The sequence below is a fragment of the Heterodontus francisci genome, chromosome 18, assembly GCF_036365525.1.
Source record: "Heterodontus francisci isolate sHetFra1 chromosome 18, sHetFra1.hap1, whole genome shotgun sequence".
Classification (NCBI taxonomy): domain Eukaryota; kingdom Metazoa; phylum Chordata; class Chondrichthyes; order Heterodontiformes; family Heterodontidae; genus Heterodontus; species Heterodontus francisci.
The window spans coordinates 16388886-16402282 of record NC_090388.1 but is presented as its reverse complement, the minus strand read 5'-3'; the positions used below and the strand labels follow the sequence as shown (position 1 = coordinate 16402282).

Genomic DNA, 13397 nt, shown 5'->3' with positions numbered 1-13397 from the left:
ACGAGGCAGATGCCTTTGAGTGGTCATAGGCCCTGAATCTGCAGACAACTTTGACAGTAGTCAGTTGGGTCAGTTTATTTGTCTTGATGATAAAGCTAAATAAACTATAGTGTTTCTTCTAGCAGGGGCAGAAAATAGTATAATTATACATGAAAGTAGTTGTAGGCAGATAATTTATAGTGTATTCTATTTAATACTTAATTTGACAGTGAAGAACTGTGCTCCTGCACCTTCAGGATCAAACTTGAATCTCAATACCTACCTGCCTTAACTGCTAGGTATAAAAGTCTGAAGAACACCGATACTGCAACTTTAAAGTGTTACGGTTCCCCTGCTTCAGTTGTATAAATTTGTTCTTTATCTTTCCATCTCTTTAGTGATCTCTTTAGTGCATGCAAACCAAGAAAATTAGACTGATAACCCATTTCTCTTCACTGCCAAGCAGCCTTCAAATTGAAAGATTGTTAGTATTTTCGCTAACTTTTAAAGTTTAAACACCATAAATTGTATTGCCTTGCAGGCGGAGTGGGTGGCTTTGAATTATGTGCCATTTGCTGAAAAGTCACTGGAAGTTGTTGTGGACTTGTATCAGAAGACAGCATGCCACAAAGCTGTGGTAAATGAAAAAGTCCTTCAGAAAATCATTAAGGTAATTTATGATGAACTACAATAAAATGTTTTATAATTACTTTGTGGATTGACTTTGGGTGTTCTATAATGAAGGTCTAAATCTGATCTATTTTAAGGTTGATGTTAACTGATCTTTAGACGACTAGTTGCCTTTTAGGACTGCTTTCAGCTTGGTAGAGCATTGCATAGTTTAATCAGCTTTAAGTTTTCAGTGCTTCATAATGATCCTAAAATTCTGTAAACTAATTTCACAATTATTTGAATCTTAACCTTTTATAAAATATTCAAAACTTAGATGATCGTGATAGTTGTGGATTTGTGATTATAGCGAGCTGAGTTTTTGACTCTAGAATAGGATGGTAGGGCCATGGCATGCTTTAATCCCTGTTCTTGCAACCATAAAATCATTTTGCAGGTAGTTTCTGTTGCACACCTTTTCTCACCATTTAAAAAAATGTCAGGCATTTGGTGACACAAGCCTTTAACCTTTGGGACCTGAGTCTAGTAAGAACTGATGGGATGAGAGTCTCATCCCTCCCAGCATGAAGGGACATACATGAAGTTAATTTGGACTATCTCATCCCTGTTCTTAGTTGCAAAAGCTCCACAGTTCAAAATTGGCCAGAGTTCGTGCAAACTGACACCAGCAGGAGGTTTCCTCTTTGCACTGTGTGCAGGAAAATAGTAAATCTGTTTACAAAGGATGAGCTTTCTGATTCTGTTGCACAGAGAGGAAATCTTCCCTCGTGGTGGCAATCGCAATCAAGGAGTCTGTTAACTGCCAAGAATCACATGGGAATACTGGTGTTTTTCTCAAGTTGGGACAAAGGCATCTTTATTGGGTCAGAATAGAGAGACCTTTACTCTGCAGCAGACTGTGGGGTACCTGACATGATTGGGTTTCATGCTGACACTGGGTGGTCAGAGTAGAAAGGTGTTTTGTCCCCCAGCACAGACGTGCTTGATGAATTTAAAATTAATTTTGTTTGGAATAAGACATGTTGGATTTGTGACCGTAAGTTCCTGCAGTAATCTATTGGTGCCGATTATATTAGTCACAGAAATCAGCCCTCTCTCTCTTGCTCTATCCTTTTTTCATTAGACATTAAGGATACCACTCAGTCTTAAGTATGCCTGCCCATCTGAAACGACATGGAAAATGGCTGTTTCCTCTCTTCTTAAAGTGCTTTCTATTGGACTTCCTGTTGCAAGGCAGCATGCTTCCTCAAGAAAATTTGATACCATGTGGCCAGAACTATCCAACACATTTGAAGACTTCTTGTTTACAAAAAGGTGCATGAAAACAGTCATCTAAAATTGTGTTCTCTTTTACAAATATTGTAGTTCTAGTATCCTTAAGATGATTCTACATACAACATGGTGAATTGCCCAGTGATTAATCATCTGAATGGACTGGAGAAAACTTTTTGTCTGCACATCACTTATCTGACTGGTTCAGTTGGATCTCTGGATTGTTCCTCACAGTTCCAGCGACCCGGGTTTGGTTCTGGGTACTGCCCGTGCGGAGTTTGCAAGTTTTCCCTGTGACCGAGTGGGTTTCCGCCGGGTGCTCCGGTTTCCTCCCACAGCCAAAGACTTGCAGGTTGATAGGTAAATTGGCCATTGTAAATTGCCCCTAGTGTAGGTAGGTGGTAGGAGAATTGAGGGAAGGTGGGGATGTGGTAGGGGACATGGGATTAATGTAGGATTAGTATAAATGGGTGGTTGATGGTTGGCACAGACTCGGTGGGCTGAAGGGTCTGTTTCAGTGCTGTATCTCTCTAACTGTTCCATGTCAACTTGGCTCCTTTGGTAGAACTCTTGCCAGAGTCAGAAGGTTGTGTGGTTTAAGCCCCACAACTGACCATGTAACTTAGGTTGACACATTAGTCCAGTTACTGGGAGAGCCCTGCTTTGTTGGAATTGCCATCTTTTGGATGAAATATTAACCTAACTTACTGTCTATCTGCTCAGATGGATAAACAAGATCCCATGTCACTAGTCAAAAAAGAGAAGGAAGTTCTCCTGTTGCTCTAACTAGCCAACCAACCAACACCATGAAAATAGATTGTATGGTTCTTCATTCATTTGTTTTTTGTGGGACCTTGCTGTCTGCAATATTTGCTGTGTTTGCCTTCCTAGCAACAGTAACTACAGTGCAAGAAATAATTTGTTTGTTATTACGTATTTTGGGATGTCCTGATGGGGAGCTATTTAAGTGCAAGTTTTGGTTCTGTATGCATTAATTTAGTCATGCTGCATATTGGATTCCTGCTGAATACATATTATCCAGGATTAACATACAGTCAGTCCATGCCTGAATTATTAATTCATCCAGAAGTTTCCAAATTGGCAAAGTGATGTCCCATTGTGTTAGTAATCAATTTACACTGAAGAACAGCTCATTAAATAACAAGTTGCCTAATGAACATTGCATTGTCATACTAATGATGATTTGGTTTTATAGCACGCCCCCAGATAATCTCTCCATTCAAGAATTCGAGAAAAATGAGAACATCGATGTTGAGGTGAGTTTAAGTTCAGACTTTTTAATAAGCTGTGCATGACCAGCAAACATTGAATATGTTAAAAATGGTCTTTGTAGATGTATAAAAATAGACCTGCATTAAACATAGTATTTCTGTGACATTATCACCCATTTTGCCAGTGGTTACTTTGACACCATAATATTTCAAATTACAGTTGCTTTTTATTATTTTAGGTTGTGCAACTTATTAGCACAGATATATTACCTTATGCAAACTTCATTCCAAAAGAATTTGTTGGCCAGATAATGACGATGCTAAACAAAGGTTCAATCCATTCTCAGTCAACTTCATTTACAGGTATGTCGCATTGTTAGTGTATTCAGAGCTGGGCAGAAATTGGTTAGAAGTGGGAGGAAAACCTTAAGAGAAAGCACAGTGCATCAGTAAATTATAATACCCTGTGAAAATTGATAATTTTAAGTAGGAGACTGCAGTGTCTTAAAGAAATGGGGAAAATAATGGTAAAAGACCTTAATCTTAACATTCAGAATCAACAATTGTTTAAAAGGAAAATTTCACTTGGGTTAGAAAGCAGTAAAATGCAATCTTCATGAGACCATACCCAAGATAATGCCTCATCCTTTTAAATGATGTAATTTTGCTAAACATCCATTCACTCTCCTATACGGAGTCTGCTATATTAAGAACATTTCATTTTTGTCCTTTGGTGTATAGGGAGAGCTTCATTATATTCAGATGGCAACAAACTGTCTGCAGATGTCTGTTAACATAGTTTGAAATTTTAGAACCATTGTGTGGTGTTGTATGTTTTTCAGCTTTTTATTGAAAGGGCTGTTTTACCTGCAGATATTTTCATTCAAGGATGTGTGGAGCAGAGATAAAAATCTATAAATTATATTTTTTCTTATGTGGATAGAGATTACGGTAATTGAATATATGCAGGTGAAACTTGAAAAAAGCTACACCAGCACATCCAGCAACAAGTTTATAAGTTCTCAACTTCAAGCTCAATGCTGTATGACCCCGAAATAACTACAAGCTAATCCCACATACATTACAATGGTTGCCTATTTGCCTGACTCAACTGCTGCTTCAGCCTGTCTGCTGCTGAAACCCTCTTCCATGCCTTTGTTACTTCCAGACCCAACGATTCCAATGTTCTCTGCGTCACCTTCCATCCTTCACCTTCCGTAAACTTCAGCTCATTCAAACATCTGTTGCACTTATCCTTTCCATACCCAAGTCCCACTCGCGCATCAACTCTGTCCTCAATGGTCTGCATTGGCTGTCGATCCCCAATGCCCCTCATTTAAAATACTCATCCTTGTGTTTAAATGTCTTCATGACTTTTTCCCTCCCTATCTCTGTAACCACCTCCACGCCCTCAAAGACCTCTGTGTTCCTCTGACTCTGGTCTCTTGTGCATTCCCCTCCAACCCACCATTGACATTATGCCTCTACCATCGAAGCCCTAAGCTTTGGAATTCCCTCCCTAAACATCTCCACCTTTCTGCTTCTTTCAAATCCTCCAAACCCACCTCTGACTCAGCTTTTGTCGCCCATCTTAATATCTTCCGTTGGCTTGACAAGCTCTTCTGTGAAGTGCCTTAGGAGCTTTTTATCTACGTTAAAAGTGCTGTACAAATATAAGTTGTTGAATAAAAATGGGCACAATTAATACAAGATATCCCATTATCCCCAAGATCAAAATCCACCAACCAAATCTCAGTGAGTCACTGACTAACTGCACTCAACAAATATGGGATTAACATGACAGAAAATAAACAGTCCTGAATAAAAAGAAATAGTATTGAAACAAACTGTAACTCTCAAAATACAAACTGCCAACAAAATAGTTATTCATTAGTGAAGCTAGAGAGGCACAGATTAACCTGGTCAAACCACTGCAGAGCAATTTACCAGTAAAACCACAGAGGCAGAGATTAACCCACAGTAAAAGAAGCCATGACAAAGAGAAAGCAACAACAAAAATACCTGCAAGATTCCAAGAACAAAGTCAATAAAATGATGACAAAGTACCTAATCAAGATATACAGATGAGCACCACAAGCTATCAAACGAATTAACTCCCTGCTTACAAAATGGCAAGTGCATGGATTAAATGTTATTTTTCAGAGAAAGCTTTATTTTTGCATCTTCTGGCTTAAGCCTTCTTTAATACTTTAATAAGCATTTTTGGTGTTTCCGCGGTACCGAGATGGCAGACATTTTAAAACCATGTCACCAATTTTCTACATGGGTTTTGAAGTGTTTCTGATTTTGTATAGATTAACTGCTGAATGTGTGTAGCAATTCCAATCAATGTCTTAACACTTTGCATTGTAGTTATACATTTGTCAGGATTCAACTATGTATGTGTGCTTGTTGTGGGTAATATATATATATATAATAGTCTGTGTGTAGATTGGCATTATTTCTACAAGATAGAGATAATGTTTATCATAGTTTATCCATTCAGAAATTTCCCCAAGAAAGTTTTAATGCAGTTTCCAGGAGACCAGTGTCAGTTCCTTACATTTACATTGATAAGCTGATACCAGCTCCTTTATCCAGGCCGCTTCCTAGTATTTATTTAACATATGCAGACTCAGCATATAATTCCATTCATTTTAGAAAACAGGCATCACCTAAAATCCAAAGCATGTAAGCCACCAGATAGCATAGTTAGTAGGCAAAATTCAACAATGAGATATGGCAAGTGCATTTTTTTGTTGTCGCAAAGGTCCCATAGGTAAGGATTTGAGGTGCAGTGTCCCTGTCCAGTTTGAAAATGGTTGAGAAGCATCCAACTAAGCAGCCAGCTGAATCCTGGTTGACTGTCTATAGGATCTGAGATGATGGGTTGATTTATAGGAGCATCTTCTGCCCAGTTTTTACACCAGTAAATTGGTAAGGAAATGTCAAAGGAATTAGTAAAAGTTGACCACATTATGTGTCATGAAGAGAGTCACGCTGTTCGTGGATAGAACAAATCAGAGTGAATTGGTATCATGCTTTTTGTCACAAAATCGATTTACAAATTTTGCTACTGCATCTGAACAACTAAGATGTGGAGGGGCTATGTTGCAGGGACTGGTAACTACAGAAGGGGAGTAGGGCACAATGTGCCTGACACAAAATGCATAGTAGCAGGCAATTGAGCATTCACCAGCTTTAATATACAGTGAACAAGCCCAAACAGGAGTGCATTATTCCACAACTGAATAACAAAGTTCAGGAGCAAATGAGCATAAAGTTGGAGGCGTTTGCTCCCCAGGCAGAGCCAGCAAGTTGGCAATTTGAACTATTTCAGGTTTTGACTTCCTCCACAAATTGAGGGTGACAACTAAGTAAACAGAGTGAGCATCATGTTTAAGAAGTTGACCATTTAGGATAATAGTGAGATCACGAAAGGCATTGGGCAAGTGAAAGGGAAGAGACGATCTTTGTGGTACTTAGTTGAAGATGTCATTTCAGGCAATACTCGGGCATAAGTTTCATATCTTTAGTGAGTGCTTTCCTGGGTAGAAGTCACCAACTTGAGTTACAAAGGCACAGCAATCAACATAGATGAATTTCTGTGATCTGGGCGCAGACAGGCTGTTTGTGCAGAGATTAAAAGGAAATTATGCTGGAATCCCAGAGAGAGGCCATTGATTTGGTATCTCAGCAAACTGTTGCAGTCAGCCATATGTACTCTGAAACCTTGGCCCGTAGCAGTAATTAAAAACAAGGAGGTGGCCCAATATGGCAGGACTCTCGATATTTCATGGAAACACGGAAAACTGGTCTGCTACCAAAGAAGCCTTATTTGGCAGTGTAAACACTGGGTGCTAGCATTCAGAATCCAAATTAAAACAGGACCAATATAAAAGCAGCTGTCGCTCAATCTCTGCATCCCCCGACACCACCCAACTCCGTTGTCTTCAAGAGGCTGTGGTAAATTGATGAAACATATTCAGAGCCAGTGTGCCTAGTTTTCTCGGCTGGAGTGTGTTGGTTGGGCTACCAAAATATTAAAGCAGAAATCATTTGTGTAGCAATAAACAAAATTCAACAATAGAAAGTGAGCAGTGACTTTGAAGACTTTTGCCTTCAATTAAATGACCCTGTACGGGTAGAGTAACTGTGCTGCTTCAATTCTACAGAGGCAGAAATTGACATTCGAATGAGAGAGGAATTTTCCAAAGTCTGCTTTGAAACCCTGCTTCAGTTTTCCTTCAGTAATAAAGTGACAACTCCCCAGGAAGGGTATATTTCCCGAATGGCATTGTCTGTGTTATTAAAGAGGTCACAGGATGTGTTGCATCGGTACATTGAAGATGAGAGGTTGAGTGGCAGATGTCCTCTCCCAAGGTTTGAATGATTTACTTCTGAATTGCTGAATTACTTGCATCGCATGATAAATGTTTTGAATCAAAATATCCTGAATCTAAGCCAGAGAATTTATGTAATTTAGCAATGTACAAATTCCTAGAACCAGTGCTAGTATAAGATGCTATTCACCATTAATCTTTGGTGTGGAAGAGGTGCAATCAAGACCCATTTCAAAAGAAACTGCCCCATCTCTTTTGCCATTAGAAGGTAGTCATTACGGTTTATTACATTGAACCCCACTTTGTTCAATTTATGTAGCATCTGTATGGTCTGTGCCCAGGTTGTGCTGTCCTGCAGTTATGCATCATCTGTTTAATGCAAGGTTAGCAAAGGGCCATTGTAACCAGGATAAAAATCCACCTTTCACATATTTTCATCATTCTGTAATAATGTTCAACCCTAGCAAATTAACCAAATTGATGCTCCAGCAATATAGGGCATTAAGAAAAATGCAAACTTTATTGCATTATCAAATGGTCATGTGCAACATTATTGAAATCCAGCAACCTTGTATATAAAATTTGAAGGGGAGAGTTGAACATGATTGCACTTGATAAAATGTGCATCTGCCACAATATATACAGTTACCCCACTCTATAAACATATCTAATGAACACTGCTGCAGATGTGATCGTACCGAATCAATGAAAAAACACATTGTCTTGTAGGGTTACTCAGAACATATTTCAGCACTGATCCTCAGAAATGTGTTAAGAAATCCAATCTTATGGGGGGGGAAAAGAAGAAGAATTGCCTTTGTGACCAACAGTATTTGATGTTTTAGTACATACTACCTCAGTTTTATGATAATGGAGGTGAAATTGGTCTATGCCAGTAGTGCAAAATCAGCAGCCTGTTTTACATTGCAACCAATTAAATTTTTTAGAAGTCAATGTTTTTGTATTTTTCTAAATTAATCATAACCTCGTATTGAAATTGAGACGAGAGTCTGAATTTCTAGATCTGGCTAAATTGCGACTGTTTAGTAATTTCCTGAAGTATGTGAAGTGCTCTTGCCAATGCAGTGATGTTGATGTTTAAGCATGAATCATCCATTTCATTGTATCCCTGCATTATCCATAGGAACACTTCATTCTTTTTCCATTTCCCTAGCATCTGTCACCAACTTTTGTGAATTTTTTTATGTGAACTTTTGTGCTGATCATAGGGTTTTGGTGTTGGGGTTGGATTACTTTCCATTTTTGTCAGACATTGCATAGCTAGGTGTAGAGTGAATCTCCCTCTAATTTGTCCCAACAATACGCCCATCCTCAGAATAGCACAATAGAAAAGTCTTTGGCTTTGATTACCAGCCATCCTTTGCCTGACTGTGAGATTGCCCTTTTTGCTGTGGGTTCAGGCTGAATTGAAACTGCTGAATCTCACACAAGAGACTGTCAGCACATTAGTGTGGGTTTGTGAAAGGATAGGGTCTAATTCACTCCACCACTCTAGCCTTTGTGTTAACTCTCACTCTGGCCAGGATAAACAATTCTGGATTTGTTTTTCCATAAGGGTTACAGGTTGGAGGTTATTTGAGAAGAAATTATACAAATATGCATAATAGCACATCAGTTTAAGTTTATAAGAGTAAATGAGGCAATGTTGCCATCGTGTGGTCAATGCTCAAAAAGCAGGAATTAATATTGCATAATGTTGATGTATGTATAGTGCATTTATTTAAAAATTCAAGCACGAACGCTTTTGTTGGATGTCTAATTTTTGTCTTTTTTAAATGCAGACAGCGCGTGACAGAAATAGTTTTTGTTCTGAAAGCAATCAGTACTCTTATGGATTCACTTAAGAAAACCAAGCCTGAAAATGGTAATTGTTTAAAAATGTGTTCTCGAGATATGGGCAGTGCAGAGAAAGGCTGTATTTATTGTCCATCCCTTGTTGCCCAGACAACTGAGTGGGTTGCTAGGTCACTTTGGAGGGCATTAAGAGTTTACCCTGCAGTGTGGACTGACTCATGTGTGCACCAGATTAGGTGAGTAGTTCCTTTCCCTGAAAGATGTGAGTGAGCCAATTGGATTTTTACAACAATCCAGCAACTTTCATGACCATTTATTGAATTCAATGCACAGCTTACCAGGGTGGGATTTGAACTTGTGACCTCAGGTTGCTAATATTTGTCACTACTAAATTAGCAGAAGAGCTTTAAAATGTAACATATTTTGCTTTCTTTAAATTAAATATATCCAGTGAAATACAATTGCAAAAGAGAAGTTGGAAAGCAATAAGCACAATGCATTTTGTCTCTTAAATCTGTTCTTTTTGAATTGTTCTGATTCCACTGGCTGTGCAGTTGCTCAAATACAATACGTCTAAATATTTTTTGAAATTGCCACCTCACTTCTTTCACTCTTTGGATCATTTTGAATTAATTTCATTGCGCTATTAACACTAACCAAGTATGTCCCTGTGAATTTAAGGCTTTTGTTTAGACTACATGTAATGAAAAACAGTTTCTACACAATTCTGCACCAGTTAATTCATCTTTGGGTGTGTATTTGCATATGTAGTAAGTGGCTTTTAGAATATGTGTGTAATTTTATGAATCAGTATTCATGCATCAGTCTGCACTGAACAGTCTTTTAACATGAGGTTCTTTCCAGTAACATAGAGAGAGATGTAGCACCTTGCCATGTTTTGTAGTGAAATCCTTTAGTATTTATATACCTATAGATGTGTGTGGGGCATGATTATAGGGAACCATTTGATTACATTACTGATCGTGCAAGCTGAATTATAAATGTTACATGTTCAAAGAAGTTATTGAGACAGTTATGCTCTTTAAATTCTGCTACAAATTGTGCAGTCACCTAGAATCAAATAGCACAGAAGGAGCCCATTCGGCCCAGGGTGCCTCTGTCGGCTCTGTGTAAAATCTGTCCAATTAGTCCCACTTCCCTGCTCTTTTCCCACAGCCCAACAAATTTTTCTGCTTCAAGAAATATATCCAGTTCACCTTTTGAAAGTTACTTGTGGATCTGCTTCCACCACCCTTTCAGACATAAAGGTGAATCTTTATAGAAAATCCAAGTTTGTCCAGCACAGCACTTGGTATGAAGGCTTTCAAAGTCTGAAACCATGTATTTGTTTCAGTTTTCCACGAATTGATTTTCCTTTCATAACAGGTTTGAGTTCAGTTCTGAATTTTGACAAACTACCTTCAGCCTTACTGTAAGGTTCCAATATGCTGAAATGCAACCTGGCCATAACATAAACCAACTGAAAAGCGACACAACTTTTAGACATAATGTTCAGTTGGATTTGTATCCATGACTATCCATGACTTAAACATATGTGGAAGAGGAGGATAAAGAAAAAAGTGAACAAATATGCATTATTTTAAATTGGCTGTTTCAATGTATTCTTTTATGATATTTCCCCTGGTTGGGGAGTCCAGAACAAGGGGACACAATTTTAAAATAAGGGGGAAACCACTTAGGACTGAGATGAGGAGAAACTTCTTCATTCAGAGGGTTATGAATCTTTGGAATTTTCTAACCCAGAGGGCTGTGGAAGATCAGTCATTGAGTATGTTTAAAGCAGAGATTCACAGATTTCTAAATACAAATGACATAAGGGGATATGAGGATAGTGTGGGACAAAGGCATTGAAGTGGACGATCAGCCATGATCATATTGAATGGTGGGGCAGACTCAATGGGCTGAATGGCCTACTCCTGCTCCTATGCTCCTGTGATGGTGCTTAATGCTGGAATGATTGACCTTTCTAAGCCTTTCAACCAGACTCTAGAACTCTGGGAACAAGTCATCTGGAAGCCACTGGGTGAATTATGCCAGCAGCCAGGTAACATACAATGCTTGTACTCGTGCATCAGTCACACCTTCCAGGTCATTAAAGACATACCTGGAAGTGTGACTTGTGCACCAGACTTTACAGCTACTGCCTCAATGTGATGCCATGGAATTGTATAGCAGAACTGTTTCACTAGCTTTCTGTTAGATTTGAGCCTAAAATTTTTGCTTTGGTGCTTTGTTTATATGAATACTCAATTCATTATTTTCTGTTCTGATTCTTCTCATTGCAGTTGATACCAACACCTGGTCGCAGGTAATTGCTCTGTATCCAACACTAGTTGAATGTATTACCTGCACATCCTCTGAAGTTTGCTCAGCTTTGAAAGAGGCATTAGATCCATTTAAAGATTTTCTTCAACCGCCAATAGCCAAAGTGCAAAATGGAGAATCCTGACAAATATGAGATTGCCACATCATCTGCAGTACTATTAAATGTTGATTCAGGCAGTTTACTTGCCAGAGCACAATTCGGTAAAGGTCTGGGGCATCACTGAATGTAAAGATCTACATGTGCAGACTGGATTAAGTAACAAATCAGGGGCCTTGCTTGGAAGCATCTTACTGACCATTGGAGTTGTTTAAACATATGTAGATTAAGACTCACTTACAAACTGATCTAGCTGCCCCACCATTTTTGTTTTAGTGAAGCTGGCCAGTGGGTATGTTTTTAGTTAATCAACCTAAATCTGGTGCAGTGATATAAAAAGTGTTTGAGGGAGGGAGGGTACATGTACAGGTTGTGTTAAAAATGTTGCTGATGTAATTAAAAAAAGATATATATTCAACAGCATATATTTGAGAATAGGCTGGCATTTTGTGCAGTTTTTAAGGTACTAAAGTTGTGCACAGAACTATATGCAAGTGAGTACCATAACATTCCATGTCATGTGTGACCAGCCTTTCCAAGTAAAGGGAAATTATGTACTTGTGTGTAAAATAAATTGTCCACTTCTGTTAGAGTGTGACCTTTTTCTCTGATAGCTTGAAGGGTTTCTGGTGGTTCAGCACATGCATGCAGAGCAAACCTGTTAAATTACGCATTTCTTCAGATAGTTTTTCTTTGTCATTTTCTGCCTCCCTTTCATGTTGGTGTTAAGATTGTGGAAATGATATGTGACTTTTTTTTTTAAGAAGTTTATACTGCAAAATGCTTGGTACTTGACTCTGTTGCGCTCCCATTGTGATGTCAACTGGACTACAGCCCTGTCCCATTCTAGCTGTGCATTAATAACTATATTGGTGCTCTGAATTAAAAGTAGCGTCTAAAGGGAGTGGTTTAGCACTCCAACTTTCTAAGTATAATCTACCAGACAGACTTGAGCTGAGATGCTGTAAATAAGGTCTGATTCAGACTGCAGTACTTCTCCAGCTCTTTTGAGCTGTTCATTTTTATTTCCAGACATCTGACTGCAGTGGACCTCAAAGCTTCTGCACAAAATTTACTTCAATTCTAAAAGCTTTTTTGATATAGTACTATAGTTGAAAATATTTTTGTGTAAAATAATATATAGGAATTTTTTTTTTTACAACTAAAAGTAATGTTGGACTTGATTGCTGTTGAGAAAGTGAATCCAAATTCCTTGTCATAGAGAAATTGTGCAACTGTATTGCCCTTTACAGTAGTTTAATCATGCGAATAGTTCACAATATTACAATATTAATGCCATATCGCCAATTTCCACAGGAACAGTTTCCTACTACTGCCCTTATAAGAGCCCTTCAAGTCAAGGACCAAGTGTGTCCTTCCATGTAATGCCTTATTCTATCACTGTACTATTTTCAGTTCCTTATCTTCCATCAGCAGAAGCCAAGTCTGCAAAGTTGTGATCATTGCAAATGGTGTTTTGGTCTGTATTCATGAATTTAGTTTACTTCTGCAAAATTCTTATGCCACAATAGCTAGTTTAATAACACATTTTGATTGCAGAAAGCTGTTCCTATCAACAAGTGCCAAAACCAAAGTCTTGCCTAATATTCAGCAAATTGTATGTTCCTCGTCAGGAGAAGACATGGGGATGAACTCAAGCCACCTGTATCATTGGAACTAGTT

At 38.4% G+C, this 13397-nt stretch overlaps 1 protein-coding gene across 2 annotated transcripts in view; it reads left to right on the top strand.

Annotated features, from left to right (window-relative positions):
• The window catches only part of mon2 (MON2 homolog, regulator of endosome-to-Golgi trafficking), a 141081-nt gene extending 128777 nt beyond the window's left edge, over nucleotides 1-12304 (top strand). For both annotated transcript variants that reach the window (XM_068050353.1, XM_068050352.1), the window contains 7 exons: nucleotides 521-649; nucleotides 1733-1923; nucleotides 3098-3158; nucleotides 3353-3476; nucleotides 7289-7496; nucleotides 9259-9341; nucleotides 11578-12304. In XM_068050353.1, coding sequence (XP_067906454.1) covers nucleotides 521-649; nucleotides 1733-1923; nucleotides 3098-3158; nucleotides 3353-3476; nucleotides 7289-7496; nucleotides 9259-9341; nucleotides 11578-11741 — 960 coding nt within the window. In that variant the 3' untranslated portion in view covers nucleotides 11742-12304. The remainder of the gene's footprint in view (nucleotides 1-520; nucleotides 650-1732; nucleotides 1924-3097; nucleotides 3159-3352; nucleotides 3477-7288; nucleotides 7497-9258; nucleotides 9342-11577) is intronic.
• Nucleotides 12305-13397: the final 1093 nt, after the last annotated feature.